We start from the raw sequence: 19711 nt of genomic DNA on the forward strand, positions 1-19711 counted from the left end.
AGGCTTTGTTAGTGAGGTAGGTCTGTAAGGCCTTTTTTTTTTTTTTTCCTGTTTACCCTTTCTCTTTCTAAAATATAATTAAGGCTGCTGAAAAAAAATAAATCTCAAGTTTCCTCCCCTTAAAATCGTTGAGGTTTTCTGCTCACCTGGGACTGCTCGCTTTTTCCCTTTGATTTTCTATTTTGAGTTCTTTTGTCTTTCACACTTGAAAGTAACTTTGTGGTTTTGTTTGGGAAGGTAGAACCTTAAGGAAGGTTTCTACTTCATTTCTAAGTTAGGAAAGTCTTCCTTGTTTCTGCATGCTCATCCATTTCAGAGGCAAGACTGATACTACTATATGCTGATGACGACTTTTAGATCCTAACCTTTAAGTTGTGGTGGTGGTTTAGATAATTAGAAGCAGGTGAGTGTGCACTGAAGAGGTTGTGTTTTTGGGCAGAAGATTTACCTAGAAATGATTAGATTGAAATAAATTGTCACCTCCTTATGCAGGTACATGAGGCAATTGGAGAAAGCATAGCCTAGCAGATCTCAGGGTGTGTAAGGAAGCCCAAGCATTAAGCAGCATTACTTACCAGGGCCATACACTGTTTTAGTTTGTGCCAGTTGATATTTCGTTACTGTCATCAGAGTCTGTATTTTCTTAGATTAAACAGTGCCTGGATCAAATTAACCAATTTTCTCTTTCCACATAGTTTGGTTAGGGCTGGAAGAAGGAATCTGATCTTCAGATCTAAATCATAGAAGTGCCCCGAACTGCACTTTCAAACGCTGTAGTTGGAGTGTGCACGGTGTGTCCTTGTGCAGCTGTTGCTGCTCCTAGTGCAGAAAATTACCTATGGTTGTTTAAATGGTGCTGCTTGTGCACGTGGACAAAAGCACGATGCGCTCCTCCTCATTTTTAACAGGTGTTGCTACCCCACCAGCTACAGTTCCTTAAGCATCTTTCTTCCACTGAAATATAGTGTTTGTTGAACATGAAATGAAACAAGGTGTTTTGAAAATTAAACAGTGTTTTTATTATGATTATTCTCTAAAGGCTTGATAGATTAAACAGTTAGGAGAAATACTTTTTGTCAGTTACATAATTCCAGGTAAAAATATCAGAATTATTCCAACAAAGTGTTTTTTTATTCTGCATGTAAAGTAAAGGACCTTTATAACAGGAAGAGTTACATTCTAAGCCATCTAGACTGGACAATTTTCAACTACATGTGCCATTGTGAAATTTTAGAACTTCATGAAAGGAACTTGGAGCGGTTTCTCTGTTGCATGCTTCAGGGCCAGTGCATAAGTATAAACCCTGGCATCCACTGCAATGTGCTCTTCTGCTACTAGCTCTGGGAGAGGGGAAAAAAAATGAGATGCTGTTAAGACTTTCTATCTCCATAAATCTCCAAGTTCATTACTAAAATGAAGATGTACTTAGGCAGATGATAGGACAAAGGGGAATGGCTTTAAACTAAAAGAAGAGAGGTTTAGGTTAGCTATAAGGAGGAAATTCTTCACTCTGAGGGCGGTGAGGCCCTGGCGCAGGCTGCCTAGAGGAGCTGTGGCTGCCCCATCCCTGGCAGTGCCCAAGGCCAGGCTGGATGGGGCTTTGGGCAGCCTGGGCTGGGGGGAGGTGTCCCTGCCCATGGCAGGGGGTGGCACTGGGGGGGCTTTGAGGTCCCTTCCAACCCAAACAGTTCTGGGATTCTAAGTATGGCGTTCTAGAATTAAATTCTTCAGGCTAATGCCTAAGACTTTCAGTAAGTCTGTCATATGGCCATGTCTTCTGCAGCTTTTTTTTTTTAAGATACAGAACTGTAGGAGGAAAAATGTCAGGAAGAGTTATGAGAAGAGGTACTACGGGTTTCTTGAAGCTCATATTAGTGCTTTTAATGTGTCAGAAAGCTCTTACCATCAATTCTTTGCAGTAAGTCATTCTTTGGAAGTGAAATAACTTCCACATATTCTAGGAGAGAAGAAGAAAATGTTAAACACCTCTAAATCAGTGGACAGTAGAGGAAGTCTGTCTCAGTGTTGTATTTCTTAAAGCTTACAGGAGGAAACAAACTGGCTTAATGCTCATCACCATGTAGGAATTGTGAACTTTCATGTATCATAAAAAGGCTCATTATGTAAGGGAAGACAGTGACTGGGGCCATTAAAAAACAACACATTTGGCAGAATAAAAGTGGGGAAAAAGGCGGAAGCTATGGAGGGTGAGAACCCCTTGAAAGGAGACTCCCCCTTCTGAGAAGGGAAAAATATCATATTGTTGAAGTGGACTCCTGTCTGGCTTAACTGGTACAGTAAGGGATTTTAGATGCATTCAAAGAGCAAAAGAGCACGCTACGTAAAGAATTAAGTTTTGCTAGTGGTGAATTCGTACTGGTTTATAGCTGCGCAGTGTGTCTGAATTAGTTGCATTTGGGGGGGGTGCTTGAATTAATTACAGCTGTTGTGGATTCACAAATTTTTATTTCTTTAGATACCAGTGCAATGCTTGAATGTAACTGATGTGATAATACCCCGCAGAAATTTTCTTGTCTAGGCTGGAGTCAATCTCAGGTATGTTTGATTAGGGTCAGGAGATTAACCAAGCCCAAACAAAAAATATTTTTAACTGACATTTTCTAAGTAAAACACAGAAAGATCACACTTGACCTTAAATGTCACTGGGAGCACAGTATGTAACATACCTCCATCATCTGTAAGAAACAAAACAGAAAAAGCAAGTTAAGGGTTTTGAAATATACTAATGTTCACAACTAAAAAAGCAGTTTTTATACCTGACTGGCTGTGAATGACACCATACTTACTTCCAGGTCAAGCCCCAGCTAAGGGAAATCAAAGTTTATAAGTGCATATGGCACTCACTGAAGTTTACCACCTGAATTTCTCATTTTGGGTATGCCCGTACCTGACACCTAACAGCTATGAGTTTAGCAAACAAACATGGTTCTGCTCCACTAGACTACAGCATGGGATTTGAAGGATTTATTTACAGAGTCTAAACCAGCAGGGAGGGAACAGAAGAATGCAGTGGTAGGTGTAGTTCCATTAAAGTTCCGTTATCTTCTAAGAATTTTTATATAAATGGTAGAAAACTCACCAAGTTTTTGCTTAGGTCTTGTATTCTCAGCCTCATCTCCATTAATGGTGACGCTCACAATGTGCGTTGTGCTGTTTGACAAACCTGGGTCCAAGCAGAGAGCTGCAGACAGGCAAACAGGCTCATTTTTCAGAAGCAGAGGTCAGGAACCTTGCCATTTTGCAAAAGATTCCATCCAAATATACTTTAGGAGAACATATATTTGCTGTTAAGTTCATGCTGGAGGAGTAGTGAAAAGTAATGCTTCTGTAACTCATCTCTCCCAGATTCCTTATGTGTTTTCAGCACTTAAGTTTATTTTTCATTCCATAAATTGTAGATTAAACTGTAAACTACAATTCTCCTGTAAGCTTCCTCAGCCTGTTAAGTCTAATTTTGCTACCACCTGTCTCTACTTCTCTGTCCCCAGCATGCAGTTATACCCAATAATCAAGAGTCAAGTTTTAATTGTACTGACATTTACTTGAAACCATACATAAGTTGCCTCAACAAGTCACAGATTTTGAGTAAAGTCTCTTATTTAATAGCAAAGTTTTCCCCTATGGATGTCAGGCTTACTTTAGTCCTGTTCAACAGGAGTTCAGCAACCAACTCACCAAGGACCAAAGTCTCACGGGTACAGCCATGGGATACCACTCTGCTAATCTGCATAGAGTTTTCTGGATAGGTGTTCCCTTTTGGTTTAAAGCATGTTGTGTCTATCAGAAAGAATTAGCTTTGGGTGGGAAAGAAAAAGAAAAAAGCACGGACCTGGAGTACATTCAACGACTTCCCCCTTGTACCCCGTTTCTTCCTCCAACTCTCGCAATGCAGCACTTTCTGCAGTCTCGTTTTCCTCAATGAGGCCTGCAAGATAAATAATTACACAAGAACAACTTAAAAATTAGCACGCGCTTACCCACAATACCCATTCTGAGATCTAATGCAGCTTTACAAATGAGGTGAAACATCCTCGTCACCCCATTTTACAGAGGAAGAAACTGAGGCATTAGGGAGGGTTCCAGTTCCTGGATTCATCACTGCTGCTGCCCATGTCTTCAGCTGACTACCTCCAGCCTCATGCCACCTTCCCAAAAGATGGCGTTAATATTCTCATGAGGGAGATGACGCCAAATGCTGTGGCTCTTAAAGAGAAGAGTGGAGGGAAATGCAATATTGTCCTATCAGACTCCTGTGCAAAATGTCTCTAATCTCCTAAAATGAACGATGCTCATTTTGTATTCTTCGTTACCAAATATTCTTATTTCTGAGCAGCACACTGAGCTACAGAGACCACCATGGATTTCTCAGAGCTTCTTCATTACGACTGAAACTCCAAGCACATCTAGACATGCTTAACTGCCAGCTTTATGTGACCCGTCTTAATGTTTCAGCCACTTACCTGCAGGAAATTCTAAGCAGTAGCCGTTAATTGGAGGCCTGAACTGTTTCACTAGGACAACACAGTCGTAGTGGAGAGTTCTCTGTAGGACAGCTATCACTGCTACACCTACAGGCAGCAACAGAAAACATAAGCATGAAATATCTGAGTATAACAAAGTGAGCATTTGGTGCTAGACCCAAAAAAGAACCTATGGACTGTAACACTGTGCATTAAAATGACAAACATTTAGATGTCTGCTCTGTAATCCTGAACTACTTTATACCATCCATGATGAGAAGTAAAAGCCCCAAATGGGATCTCCAAAATACCCCAACAAATTATAGAGACATGTACCAAGGACGACCAAGCATCAGCCCACACGTAGCTTGGTGGGTGCTCGCACCTGCAGACAGTTTGGATGCCGAAGTCTGGAACCTACGCTCCTTTCGTGGCTGAATTGTGTCCCTCTTTTGCCTGAAGAGTATCGTATCCCTAGTCCCTAACAGCAAACCCAGTTCATCAGCCTGTGAGCTGCTCTGCATCACGGCATCCCTGACTGAAACTGTCCCATTGTTAGGAAGGGAATATAATCATCTTGGGAACACACTCCTACCAGTCAGTTCCTGATTCTTCAGCTCTCGAGCTGGGATCTCGCTAGAGCACACTTGCTCAGTGGTCTGGCGTATCCTGGGAGCCCTGCAGAGCTATTTGTGCATTCAGCACCACATTGTCTCTCAGTCTGCTCTGTGAGTTTATCAGAACTTTCACAAAAGCTACAAACAACCAAAGTCTTACATCATCTTACCATCAGCTGAAACTCCCTTTTTCCTGCCAGCACGCTTTACGGTTTCCCAAGTTCTGTTCAGCACAGAGAAAAGAACAAATTGATACATTAAAAGGAACAATATCCATTTCTTGTAAGCCGTCTTCTACCCTTGCTTTCATTTAAAAGCAAAATATGCCATTATTCAGTGAAGCTCCATAAGAAAGCAGCTGGCCTTAGGCATCCCCTGTCCTGTTTTGGCTCCATAAGATGTCTGAGGTATAATTTTGTTTTGCCTACCTAAAGGAGAGAGAAAATAGGTACTTACTGATTGCTTAGGGTCACTAAAAACAAGGGAAGGACATAAATGATTGTCACGGAACACACAAGTCATATAAAAGTCATCCTGGAAAAATGCAGAATAAAATAATTTATGTATTAAACCTGTCAGATTTTGTTAGTTTTGAAAAAAAAAAAGACTACGTGCATTCTATCTTTTAACTTGCTTTTGCATACCATTAATAATGTAAGTTATTGTGAACTCAGCTCAGTTACTTGGGCAAGAGAAGCCTGTAGGCAAGGAAGACCCAAACTTCTCTCTTGATATAAGCAATGAAATGAACAAAATCCAAAAACCCATCACCAATAATAATCCATTCACAAAAGCTCCAATCTTTGCTGTTTCTTAGAAGGATACTTTGCTGATGAACAGGGAGGCACTTAGAGAAAGCAAACTTTATGGAATCTAATACACGAAGGGGGGGAGGAATAAAGCTGTGTCACGTCTAGATAAACGTGGCAAAACTAAAGCATACAAAAGAATTGGGCAGGTGTTATAATATACAAGAGGACAATAACTTGTCAGTACTATGCAAGGTCCTGTACCGCCAACAGGGAAAAAGGAGCCCTTAGTGAGGAACCAGAAAAGTCAAAGGACGAACTCGCTGATCATCACAGCTTCTCTGGACTACTAGAACTTCCTTCTGCACAGCATCTTTACAAGGAAACGGAAATGCAAGGTAAACCAAGGTCTAATGCACCCTAAAAGATTTAGATGCCAAATTTGATCCCACATGCTAGCTAGAGCAGGATTTTTTTCTCTGGACAGTATGAACTATAAAGAAATTGAACAATAAATATATCGTCTTCGTTGAATAATAGGTTTGTAGTGCTCATATCCTCTCTAGCCTGCGGCTGGTCCATATAACAGGTAACATGATAGGAATCTGAAAAGAATGCAAAAATAAAATTACCTGGTTTTACCATTGGGATCAGTATAAGTTGTTTCCTCAAGCTTCAACCATTTTCTTTCTACAATTACCTATAAAAAAAAAAGATTCTTTGTGAAATAAATTATAAGATTAATCTCAAAGATATTTGGGTTTAGGGGGGAGAGACAATACAACTTTATTTGAAATTCTTTTGAGACAAAATCTCAGCATCAGAATACACATAGGAACACTTAACGACTTCCTGTAGCAAGCAGGGAAAAAAAAACATTTTGCCACGTTCTTGAATTGGAATAGCAAATAAGCTTAGCAAATTCTTTTAACTTCATTTTCATAACCAAGCTGCAATGAATTCAGTGGGATTTCATTTAGCGAAAAGTCCTATCCCCCTCGTCTTCTGAGAAGAACTTTTCAAGGGTCAAGTTTCTGCTTAAGATGGGGCACCTGTCTGCATAGACCTTACCCATACTGCTGATTATCAGAGCCCGTTTTTCAGAAAGCGTGCCCTAACAGCTATCCATGAAATAGCTAAGCTACGACTGAAAACCCAACTATTTTGAAACTTTTTTTGGCCTTTATTATGGCCTCGAGTCACCGTTGTCTTCTGTAACTGAGAGCCCTTTTTACATACATGCGTACCTGACCTTTTAGGATTTCTGAAAGCTACTGACTGAGTGCTCGGCATTAACACTATTATAGCTTGTCTGTTCTGAGCTAAATGATTTTTTTTTTCCCTGTGATATTTTCTTATCTTTTATGTAATTCCTTTAAAAGGGGAAAATATGTGTGCTAGGCTTCCAGCTTATATTTTTTTAGCATATCTTGAATTTTAAGCCTTACTAAGTGCATAGGCAGACAAAAAGCTTGCCTCCAGAATTTTGTAACAAGTTGGCCATAGGTCTGACCACAGAAATCATGACTAACCAGTAAGATGGACAGATTGCTTTCTATTGTCTACTGAGAGATACTGCTGAAAGCAACGGAGTCTGTACAAGCAAGGGGAAAAGAGGCTCTGAAAAAAAACCACAACATTAAATTGTAGCAAAGAATGAAGTTAGAGGCTATTCATGTGACAGGCAGGTTACAATCCTCCAGTGCAGGACAAAGAGCAAACAGGACCTGAGCAGCCATGTGAATCATGAACTTAAGTTGAGAGATTCACCAACTAAACCAACAAATCTGTAGAAATGGACTGCAGTATATGACACAGCTAAAACCAGAGTACAGAAGCACAAAATAGCTTCAACCGGATGCAGAATAGAAACTGGGAGTGACTCAGGTGTCCAGTAAATTATAGTGGAGCTGAATAAACTCACGTAGTCCTTAATCTGTGTCCTTCGGAACAATTATTTTGATATTGAAATATCAGTAGCACTTCTGTGGTTGTAAATATGGCCACACGTACTTTACATGGAGAGAGTTTTGGCATTTGCTTTGGGAAGTTTATTTCCAGGTAGCAGGAACTGAAGAGGGGAGCTATGTGCTCTCAAAAGGGATTTCTAAAGGATTTGTGGTCACAAAACCAGCAGGAAGTTTATGATGTCTGTTTCAGGAACAAGAAGTAATTCCACTTGGAAGCATTCAGATATATTTTAAATAGCTTTGCATTCGCTCCTAAGGCACTGCAGAATGAGAGTACAGGAAGATCCAAAAGAGATGAAAATCATGTCCCACTGGTTGTCCAAGGAGAAGAACCAATATGCTTCAGTTGAAGAAACAAACACAGCCAAATGTTTGTGTTAATGAATTTTTTAAACACTGCAGAGAAAGCGAAGGACTAGGCTATTGGTTGTAGTTTGTTGCAGCATTCAACAGCACTGGCAGATCACTACCACTGTCGCCAAGTTATTGTTTGCTAAGCAGAAAGGGGAAAATGGCTGAAAAACAGGAAAAGATCAGGTGCCAGGAGTCCTAGAGGAAAAAGAAATCACTAGTCTGTAAGAGATTTGACCTATCCGAACTCCAGAAAGACAACAAAAGGACAAAATGTAGATTTTAAGCATACAAAACAAACAATGTCAAACAAAGGGTCTTGTTTTTCATCTGGTATTCTTAAGTACAGCTTTTGGCCTCTACTGTCACGGAGCAGTAATTAAAAAGTACTCTAGGCCACGCAGCATAAATATGTACAATGAGGTACAGTGAGGTGAAAGCCTTGCTGCTAACTGCTTACAGGGTGAGGAAACTGAAAGCTGCCAGGTTTCCCTAAAAGTAAAATAAAACGTTATTGTCACCCACCTTGTCAGGTGCACAACTAAAACCTTTTGGAAGCTGGCCTAGAAGCATAACTCTTGCCTTGCAGAGCTCCTTACTTAGGGCCCAACGGCACTTTTCAGGGCGTGTTCTACTAACCATACTCAGTTTTAGAATGAGCAATTTTTTATGGCTTGATCTATTACTTTGACGGGCAAATACCACGTGTTTTCGCTCACAACAGCCTGACTGTGGGTTCCCAGAAGCAGGTAGAAGAAAATAAGATCAGCAGCTACGTTCACGAAAGAAGATTCTCCAACATCAAGCCACACAGGTGCTGAAGACCAAAACACTTTCACTATAAGGGTGACTGGCAGACACATGGTAAACATTCTCCTCAACTATGCCCAGAAAATGACCGAAAAGCTAAATGGCTTAGAAGATGTTAAGATCTAATTATGAACTTCTAATGACACTGAAGAGTGCAATATTACAAAGGAGAAAACCTAAGAGGTATTATGAAGAAAAAGGAGCATAAAATTCAAGTATTACCTGAAAAACAAAAACAAAACAGGTTCTAAGGTCTAAAAAAACTCATAGTTTCAATTATGGTGAAAATGCTCCTAAAAAGCAGCCAGAAGTACCTCAGAATTCCATTCTGAAGACCTGATATTTTCTGATTCTGTAAAGGTAAGGTGCAACTACAGTGTTTTTGACAAATATTACTACCTCCTTACTAACGTCTTTAGAACAGCAATCATCTAAATTCAAATCCTTCCAGAAAATATCAGAGAAGATAAAATCCTAAATGTTAAGGCAACTCTTAGAGGTTCATCTTAGAGGAACAGACAGCATTTTCACAATCTACCCATTTCTACAGTATCTGAGAGGAATCAACATTATTTCTTAATATTGAAAACAGCCTGAACAGACAATACAACAAACAGCTATAAAATTAGGAAAAAAAAAGCTGAAGCTTAAAAAAACTGAACACTGTAGATTTCTCTCCCTCTCCTTGATAATTTGTATGATTGTTTCGCAAAAAGAATTACATATTCCTCATCCACGTCACCTTCTTTAAACTCTTTGACCATCAGGAAGAAGTGCTCTGCCTGAATAGATTTTACAAACCTACAGCATCTATACCATTTCTTACTCTGCACTCACAAACATTCTGATCTGTCTCAGCTAGTTGTTATTTAGCAATAAAACGTGTCAAAACCAAACATGTTATACCTCTTCTTTAAGGACGAATTGCCTAGCAGTTTTCGGAACTTCTGCGGATGTCTCAGTTGCCATTTTCAGGAATGTCAGGCTTTTCCCCTCCTGTGCAAAGTCCAGACTACTATGAAACAAAGTCAATATTTGCTTTCAGAGTAAAGTTAAAAGGTTCATTTCTGCATTCTAAATTAACAAATCCAACTTGCCAGAGAAAGTTAACAGCATGTGATGGCAAGTGCAATTCACATTTTCAGCTCCACCTGATGGTTTCGAAGGAAGTCTGGGTCAAATCCCAGACTTACGTAGTTGGTAACAGTCCTATCAACTGCAGAACAGCTGTGCTGGCTGAAGATACCCTCCTTACCCGTTCAAAGGTCAGGCACACGCAGAAGCAAAGTTGATCCATTTAGTAGAATTGTTTCATTCTGCTCAGTGAAGTGTCAATGCAGCATTGCCACAACAAGTCTAAGCACTCCACTGTCAAAGTGGAAAAAAAACTTACACCAGAAGGACTTCCGGAGTAGAAGTTGCACATTATTGAGAAAGAATCAGAACCAGAACCTACATACATCACATATACGTACATAAATGGCTCAATTCTTCCCCCCCAAAAAAAACTCCAAGGTCAAAAAGTCACCTGTGTGTTGCAAGTCTAGGTGGCACGTGGAGTTAGCGTGATCAAAGCACGTCACTCTCCCTTACTAGGAATGGTGTGGCCAACACCGTGCAAAAGGCACCTGGATATGCCCAAAGCAAGGCTGTCTCACTGCTGAGATATGCAGCACTTTCGGCACAGAAACTATTATTCCAAGGAAGCTCATCTTTGATATTATGTTCCTGTACTGAAGCCCTGAAAATTAATTTTAAATAAAAAGACAGTGCAAAGAAGCAACTCAGTTTAGATGCCAGGAGAGACAAGATCTCAGAGATCTCTGTTATTCTCAAGAGTTCATTTAAGGTTGTAATCTTTCCATGAAGTCAACAGGAACCTTTCCCTTGACTCCAACTATAGTTTAATAAGGATTCTCTAGCAATGAACACTATATGCTGTGAGTGCTCACCTCTGTCACGCCCAATTTTAGCACTTTCATTCTTACTTTATCCTTCTGTGATAAAATCTACAGCACACTTGCGAAACATACATGAGCATGGAGCTATACCAGCTTTCTTACATATAAGATTTGTATTTAACTTCACAGAGTAGTTCAGAGGACTAGACAGTACAAGCTATGTCTGGTTATCAGAAGGATTACAACTAATGTACATAAATCCATTTCCTCAGTAAGTACAAAGGGCAGGCTCTTTCTTAAATCTTAAGACAGTCTTGTTGGATGCAGTACATCATAGCGGTTGTCAAAGTTTCAAATTGTCTTTAGGTAACATAAAACTTGCACAGGAACCCTCACTTACTAAATCCAATTCTGTCATTTCAAAAATATATTACCCTTTTTTAATCCTAAAATTACATTATATTATCCTTTCTAAAAGAAATGATGCTTCATCTTAAAATTATGTAGTGTTATTGCCTACCTTACCACTACTATGAAAAACTGTTCTAGGACCTTACTTGCTTATCTTACGTTTATCCCATATTAGTTCAATTAGTGTTGCCCGTTTGTTCTTAAGCTAACTCAAACCCTCCTCACTTAGGATTTAAGAGACGTGACTGGCAAACAGTCACAGTATCTCGCTGTGAGTCTAACATACAGTATTAAGCTTTCCATGAAACTCATGCAAAAGAACCACAGCCCAGCATACTGGTTTGAAAAGGCTCCTGGTCATCCATAGGAGACAGTCAAACTAGGCTCTGTGCGACGCCCTAAGTATCCAGCTTCAAAAATATAGAAAATTCACATAGCTAGCTACAAGAAATGCACCTCCAATGTTTGGAAAGAATTATAAGCTTTCTGATTGACAATATGTACCTATCAAAGACAGGAGATAGCAAATGGTGTTGATCTTAAACTTTTTTTAGGACTGGCTGAATAACTATTCCTCTTTTAATCCCCCCTCAAAAGAAATCCCCTTCCATTGATCATCGTAACCCTTCTACATTAACTGCATCTGCGTATCTCTCTCAAACAGATTACCACAGTTGTTCCCAAAATCTCATATGCAACTTTATTAATGCTTTCTATAACAGTATTAATACTTACCTACATCAATTACAAATACACCCTAGGAGCTCATCTCATGCCAGAAGCTCTTTTCAACAGAATTTGCTCTCTCCTGCAGTGACAGATTCAAGGATGATTTGTGACTAAAATTACAAGAAATTACTGAAGATGGCTTCAGTTTGAAATAGCACGAAAATGTGCAATGAGTGAAAATGAGACTCATCCATCTCAGGTTCTGTACTGAAGATCTTCTCCACTAGTGGGTGCAATAACTCTATATATGAGTGACATTTTAAAAAGTTCTACCAAAAAAGTAATGTTTTCCAAATCCAACTGACTGTGTAGAATTGAAAATTTCTGCAGTTACAAAGCTGAAATACCACTTGGCTAATTGAAGGCTGCAGGTCTGGTATCTCACATTAGCCAAGGGTGCTCAGAAAAAGGAGGCAACACAGCTCCTATTTCATAAACATTCGTGGTGACTGACAATTAAATCTACAGATGCAAGGTAAAGCTCTGCGTTAGGTTTCAGAACAGACATTGTCTCACAGCCCTCAGAGAGGAAGGCTCTTTCTCATACAGTTACCACTGGGTCATTTGAGTCAAAAAAACATAAAGCTGCTGGCACAGCAGCCAGGAACCTGATTACGTGACTTCCACTTACATGAACTCCGTGAATTTAAATACTTAATAATTATCAGCAAAACTTTAAGAATACATCAAAATGTCCACATTTACCAGTCTTCTTAGCGTGAATCAACACTATTTGAACTATAAATTCTAGGAAAAAAACACACAGGTTGGCCCACTTCTACCTTCTTGTTGGCCCACTTCTACCTTCTCTGATGACTTCCACGGTTAGGATCACAGGATATTGCCGGCAAATTGTGCTGCTTGTTCCATTTGCCTCATGTAGGGCTCAAATTCAGACCTCAAAAAGTCATACCAGTTACAAAAGGTATAACTTTACGCCCATTGCTTATTCCTTTACTGAGTGGTTTCCTTCGAAGGGAATATCCAACCTTTTGACATCAGTTTCTACATTATCCTTCCTGAAAGTTAAGATCTAAAACCAAGTGAGGCCTGGGAATGAGCTTACAGAGCAGCCAGGCTACCAGGGCGTTACGTTAACCTCTTCAAGTCACAATAGATGGATTAGCTTTTCTAAACCTCTTTTCAAAGGGAATTATCTGATCCAAGCTACACATCCCAACTGACAGCAACCAGATTTAACAGAAGCTCAGCAACTGTGTCCCAAGGCAAGATTAAGCTAAAACACCAGACAGGATCCCTTCTGCAGAACGTGCAAAAGGGGCACTGGCGAGTGTTTTATGCACAATTTATCCAGCAGAGTGCTAAGATACGTGCTCAAAACACACATTGCTGAAGTTTGGGAAGTCACTTTTATTCACCGATTTGTCACCAGGTTGCAGCGAAGTTCGCTTGTATTTCAGCAACACGATTCGAGCACCAAAATCAATTGATTAGAAGTTGAGAGGAGAGGAAAAGGGAAGAAAAAACATGTCATTTCTGTCCTTATTTCAGCAGTATGGATGACCCACTCACTCAGAAGTGAATAAAATACGGAGAAATAACCGGCTCCTGCCACGTAGAAGAGAACAAAAAAAGAAAAAAGGGAAAAGAAGGACAGTTTTGTGCAAGCAGAAGAGGGTTAGCAGCACCCGTGTGTTGCTGCCAGCCTCCCCTGAGGGGCAGAGGAGGGTGAACTAAAATCGCAAAGTTCAGAGGAAATAGGGGAATATGGAACTGAGCACGGAGAGCACCGAGCGGGACCGAAGGGGGGGCTCGAAGGCAGAGCAGAACCGGAGGGCTTAAAAACCCCACATTTCCGTGGGCAATTCCGCGGCTCCCGGGGAAATACTTAAGGAAAGGGATGAAAGGGCGTCTGGACGCCGTCCCCAGCGGGTGACCCCGCAGAAAAGCCCCACGTACGAGCTGTGCCCGGCGGCAGGAAGGGAGCCGGGGCCGCGGCCGGGTGGCGCTGACGAGATGGCGGCGGCTGAGGCGAGGCGGGGCCGGGCCGGGTGCGCCGCCGATGCCGGCCCGGGCGGCTCCGGGAGCGGAGGGGAGGTTCCGGGCGGAAAGGGAGCTTTTTGGGGAGAAAAGGGGACGAAACGGGTCGGGCCGTGCCGTGCCGGCCTGAGGGGAGGATGAAGAAGGAGCAGGTAGCGCACTGCCGCTTCTCCGTGTGGTACCCGCTGTTCAGGACCGTCACCATCCGTAGGTGCGTGGGGTTGGGGGAGCCCCTGTGGGGCGGCGTGTGAGGGGGGGTGTGGGGCGGTGTGTAGGGCGATACGTGGGGTGGTGTGAGGGGTGGTGTGGGTTTGGAGGCAGGGGGAGTTTATGCGAGGCTGGTCCTGGCCCTGTGGGTTAGGCTGCGAGCTCGGTTAGACCCGGGGAGGGGTGTTTGGGGCCGGGCTGGGTGAGAAATAAGGGCCTGCGTGGGGCAGTGCTGGGTGGGAGGAAACAAAGAGGTGTCCATCGAGGCTCCAGGGGCTGCCCCAGGACCTGGAGCCTTCTACATCCACCCCAGGGAGCTGCTTTGGGAGGCCCGAGGTGCAGGCCTGGCGCTGGTGTTCTCCGTGTTGTGCTCTGGTGGGACCCCAGGCTGTCCGCATCCCACCTTGTGCCCGCTTGGTTGCTCAGAGAACCGGGCTGAGCGCCCCCAAAACAAGTGGCTAACTTCACGTTCCTGTATATTTTTTGGAAAAAGTAGCAGCTTCTGTGGTTGCTGAGGTGCCGCTGCGGGTCACCCGGTGGTTATGAGACCCACCAGCAGCTCAGGGAAGTCAAACTCAAGAAAGGTGCCCCGGTGGATCAAAAAGCTGTAATTATCAGGCATTTGGTAATCAAAGCATTTCATCTTTATGCATTTTAGTGTTTAGCCAGTGTAGGGTTTTTGGTCAATTTAGCAACAGTCATACATTTTTGGAACATTCAAGTGATAAAGGCAAATTTTGGTTTGGATTTTAGTAGGGAAACATTTGTTTTGAACAACACATTGCCCCTCTCCTCACTGGCCACATGCAGTCTTTGAATTTCTTACAGGTTTGAAGAAGTGGAGTATTTCTGTGCATTTTGTCTGAGATTTTTGTCTCTTTCTTTCTTCTCTACTTCCCTGGAAGGAAAAAGAGAGTTGCATTTTGGGAAGGGTGGGAGGGGAGGAAGAGAAACATGTCTTTTCATAGCATTACAGAATAAAACATACCGATATTGAGGTACATTCCATTTAAAAGCTATTATTCTTACGCAACAATTTATTATTTTAGCAAGTAATATTGATAATAAATTACTGAACTAATTTTCTTGTTTTTTTTTTTTTTTTTCCAGTGTTATACTTCCCCTGCCAGATAATGTGAAAGAATACTTGCTGGATGATGGGACGCTTGTGGTTTCTGGAAGGTAAAGAGTGTTTCCCTCCCACCGTGCAAGTATTAATACTATTTTATAATCACAATGGTATTTTGTATTCATTTGTATTACAATTTGCATAAGGAGTTTTGTATGTTTGACCAGCCTGGCTGCAGCAAACCTCATACTATATGAACATGTGAGTGATCAGACTGTTGCTGCTACCAAAGCTTGACTTGCTAATGCTTGATACAGATCTAAAATCCATGCAATATATTTGATTGGATTCTTTTATTTTCAAAATTAAAAAGTTCTTTTATTTTTTTCTTTTTCCTTCCAGAGTCTACCAGTCTCTCAGGTTTCAGTGCATAGCCTGATGATTTGTGTTTGGTTGCTTTGGTACAGTTACTTCCAGTTCAGTGGCCTGAACAGTGCCACGGCATTCCCTTGCCTGCAGCCTTATTCAGGGGTGAAGTGTCATTACTTGAGTTTAATTCTCAATAATATAAACAAAATACAAAAATCTTACGGATTATTGAGGCTGTATTGAGGTTTGCTTACATATAATCAATTTCTACAAAGAGACTGAATGAACTGTATGTATACCTATGCCAAGATTTTGGGTTGTGAAGAGTGAGATAGGTACCTGTGAAAAACAGTTGGTATGAATCCAGGCTTTGTTCTTTGCTTTCTCCTTAGGATCTCACTGTATGGCTTCCTTGTAAAATGATTATTGCACAAATATATCTTGCTAATGATCAGGCTCAATACAGTCCACACTTTGTCATCTCCTAACTGGTAGTTTGACTCTCACAGGGCAACCAATTACGCTGTGGGTATAAGGGAGCTATGTCTAATTTCTCAGGAATCAATCTATACAAAATTGAAGCTGTTTAAACACCTTGTAAAGGTGAAAGGTCAGAATTGTTTTTTTTTTTTTTATTTTTAAACCAATTTGGTTAAGAATTAATACTGTCACCTGTTTCTGCAGAATTTGGTAATTTATTTAACAACAGCCATTTAATTTGTAATCAGACTTCAGAAAAATTAAAACTGAGGACTTGAGTTCACAGCTATGCCATACGAACAATTTCTGCTGTCTTCAGTGGAAAAATGGACAGCTGTATAATTGAATTAAATTATATTAAGGTAGTTCTAATTTAAAAGTCCCCTTTAAAACCCAGCTTTTCTATTAAGTTGAACTTTCTTAGCTAGAAGTCAATGTGATCTTCCTACAGTCAAGGCCAACATCAATTTTAAACCTCAATGAGCCACTGTCTGAGCTCTGGATCTCAAAAACTGAATTGACAGTTTGACCCCTGTGGAAGTGCATTAAGGAGCTGCAGAAATGTAGCTTGTTGAAGAACTGACTTTTTGCTAACAGTACCTAGTTGTATGGATGTACATTTGAACTTACCCTGTTTGCTATGCTGACTTGCCTTTTTCAAGAGCTTGGTCTTCTACCTTAAAAGATCTTCACACTCAGTTCTATTGGCCAAATAACTTCAAAAGTAATGTAAAACTTTAAGGGAATATTTGCAACCAAGTACTTTCTCCCACATATGCTAATGTTTACAGCAGCAGATCTCATCTGTGGAGAAAAAGGAGCTTCCCAGGAAAAAGTTAATGGCCCTGTAATCACTTTCAGTAGGATCCTCTTTTTCTGTGTGTGGAGTGTGAGGAAGTTTTATTTTCAGAACCTGAAATACACAGGTCAGCATTTCAAACTAAAGTTTTATAAATTTTTACTTGGAAAAAGAGTGTGGAGGCAAAGCATAATCTAAGTTGATCTCTTTTTTTTAAAGTTTCTAACTTTACTGTGCTCACCCCGTAGCACAAGTTAAAAGAATGATTAATAAGGTGTTGAAAAGCTTGAATTATGGTCTTTTCAGAGCAGCAAGTGATCTGCTAATTGGAAAGAATCAAACTGTTTTGGATAGGGCTCAAGTCTAATGCCAGGGAGCTTTGTCTTTAGTTTTTCTATATTGTCTTGCTCTGATTTACTCTGCCAGGGGTTTGAGGCTTAATCCTCTCACGAAAACATTGAGATCAACAGCTGGAAGATGCTGTGGAAGTGTAATATATATGATCAAGTCAAACTCTGGTGCTCAATTTTTTTTTCCTATTAATTTTTTTGGTTTAGAGAAGATCCGCCAATGCATGCTCAAGAAGGGAGTGATGACGCAGAGGAAATACAGGTCAGTGTAAAACACAACTTAATGTCAAGTGTCTGGAGAAAACCATGAATATTTCTGCATGCTTTAGAGGTGAGGGTAGTACTTCACCAAAATAATAATCACATAAATAATAATCACACAAAATAATAATCGCTATTTGCCTTGAAAAAACTTACAGACATCATGATTGACACCACAAACATGATGTCAAGGAAGGTTTAAAATGTTTGCTTTTTCACACACAGCTTTTTTTTTTCTTGATAATTACATTTCTAATAATGACCAAGGAATGTTGAAGGATGTTGGAAATGAAATTAAAATGGTTTTATGTCCCGAAAAATTAGAAGGAGTTATTTCAAGAAACAATAAAAGTCTGTAAGGCCATAATAACTCTGAGGGGTATTCCAGGGGGGGAACAAAAAAAAAAAAAAACAAAAAAAAACCAACCACTGAAAAATGTTATAAATGCAAGGTGACCGAAGATGCAAAAAGGATGAGAAACAGAAATAGAAGTGACACTAGTAGATTATGGGTCTAAGGATGGAAGTGAGGGAGGTGGAAACGTTTAGATAGGGAAGACTCCATTACGTTCTGAAATGTTCGAGTCTGCAACATAAATCACAGTTAAAGTATATAGGTGTTAGGTGTTTTGTATTCATACCTTACAATAGTACTTTGGCTGGATATACACAACTTTTTTGTTACTTTATAAACATAGTAGTTAGAGGATAATGGTATCATGCTGGAGTAAAATCAGGGCAATGATGACATTACATGTTGTAGGAAGCTGTATAGTTTCCAATATTCTTAATAAATTCATAATAATTATAAATAAAATCATAAAGGATGTCACAGGAAAGCAGTGACCTTTGATTTGTTCTTATTTTTAACAGTGGTCAGACGATGAGAATACTACAACGCTTAAGGTAAGGTCCCAGCATGTGGGTTTTTGTCAGCAGTATTCTTCCTGAAACCTCGTGATAGGAACTTTTCGCCAGTTAGAGATAGCCGTTGTAGTTAGCATTTTCAAACCGTTCTAGACAGATGGCAGTGTAGATACCTGTAAGCTTAAAAATGTTGTTTTGCTGGCTTAATTTTATTTAACTAAAAATAAAATGCTTCTTTTCTTCATCCCTAACAATCACACACTTGTTAGACTATAGGAAATGAACTGAAGGTTGGCTCTAAATATAGCTGTCTTTCATTTTCACCGCTTTGAATATCTCCCAGTTACTTAATCAGACTGGATGCAGAAAAAATGACGCCCCTGCGGCTCAATTTTCACAGCTCTTCTCTTGCACCTTTGCCATTATTTCCTCCAAAGTACCTTTCTTTCCATCACCATTTTTCCCCTTTTTTCTGTCTTTAGACTCTCCTTGTGCTGCGCCCAGTTTAGAATCAGGATCATGATGGATATGATTCGGGCTCCCTGAATTTTTTTTTAATTTTTTTTGAAGCTTGCCATTGCCCTGGCATTGTCAGAGTTAATATACTTGCACTGCTTGTCTGCCATTGATACTACTGCTTCAGTCCTGTTAGCTCCCCAGTATTCAACATGGTGTTGGATTGGGTGCTGTGTAAATACCACCTGCTTTGAGTTACATCTGTGCTACCATAGAATTTAAAGCACAGATTTTAAGACTAATACATCGCCGCCTTGTACATTTTAATAGTTTCAGTTCAAATACCTGCCTTAGATTGTAATTCAGAGCAAGGATTTTGGTATTCGTCTTATTTTTTCCGAAAGTCATGTTGCTCTGTCTTGCTAAAGAAGAAATCCCAGATTTTTGATCTGGGTTTCATCATAGTGTACAACACAGTATAAAAATCCTTAGTCAGGGTGTGCGATAGCCACTGGAAGGGTACAGGTGATTCCAGGTTAGCTAGGTAAGGATTGTGTACTTTGCCCCGTCTTCTCTCCAGTGGCAGGGCCAGGCATGGGCAAGAGTAAGGGAGGGGACAGAGCCAGGACAGCGGACCCAGGTTGTCCTCAGGAATATTCCATTCCATATAAAGTCGTGCCCAGCAATGAAATGGTAGAGGAAGAAGAGGGATGTTCTGGCTTCCAGGGTTGCTTTTGTTCAGAGACTGGCTGGACCTTGTCTTTCATCGAACCTGGCACTTTGAAACTGTTTGATTATGAACATGGCTTAAGCCCGTGGCTCTTTACAACAAC

At 40.6% G+C, this 19711-nt stretch overlaps 2 protein-coding genes across 2 annotated transcripts in view; one reads left to right on the forward strand and one right to left on the reverse strand.

Moving 5' to 3' along the window:
* Nucleotides 1-995: 995 nt before the first annotated feature.
* Nucleotides 996-10344, reverse strand: NUDT5 (nudix hydrolase 5). The gene is made up of 10 exons (XM_013197085.3): nucleotides 10234-10344; nucleotides 9885-9974; nucleotides 6480-6547; nucleotides 5269-5321; nucleotides 4482-4589; nucleotides 3851-3946; nucleotides 3101-3202; nucleotides 2688-2696; nucleotides 1904-1957; nucleotides 996-1340 (listed from the first exon to the last, which is right to left on the reverse strand). The coding sequence occupies exons 1-10, from the start codon at nucleotides 10273-10275 to the stop codon at nucleotides 1231-1233; spliced, it is 732 nt and encodes a 243-aa protein (XP_013052539.1). The 5' UTR covers nucleotides 10276-10344; the 3' UTR covers nucleotides 996-1230.
* A 3700-nt stretch (nucleotides 10345-14044) lies between these two features.
* Nucleotides 14045-19711, forward strand: part of CDC123 (cell division cycle 123) — a 35181-nt gene continuing 29514 nt past the window's right edge. Inside the window, exons 1-4 of the mRNA XM_048062496.2 lie at nucleotides 14045-14231; nucleotides 15338-15409; nucleotides 17502-17556; nucleotides 18429-18461. Of these exons, the coding sequence (XP_047918453.2) occupies nucleotides 14158-14231; nucleotides 15338-15409; nucleotides 17502-17556; nucleotides 18429-18461 (234 nt within the window). The 5' untranslated portion in view covers nucleotides 14045-14157. The remainder of the gene's footprint in view (nucleotides 14232-15337; nucleotides 15410-17501; nucleotides 17557-18428; nucleotides 18462-19711) is intronic.

Source organism: Anser cygnoides, chromosome 1, assembly GCF_040182565.1.
Source record: "Anser cygnoides isolate HZ-2024a breed goose chromosome 1, Taihu_goose_T2T_genome, whole genome shotgun sequence".
NCBI lineage: Eukaryota > Metazoa > Chordata > Aves > Anseriformes > Anatidae > Anser > Anser cygnoides.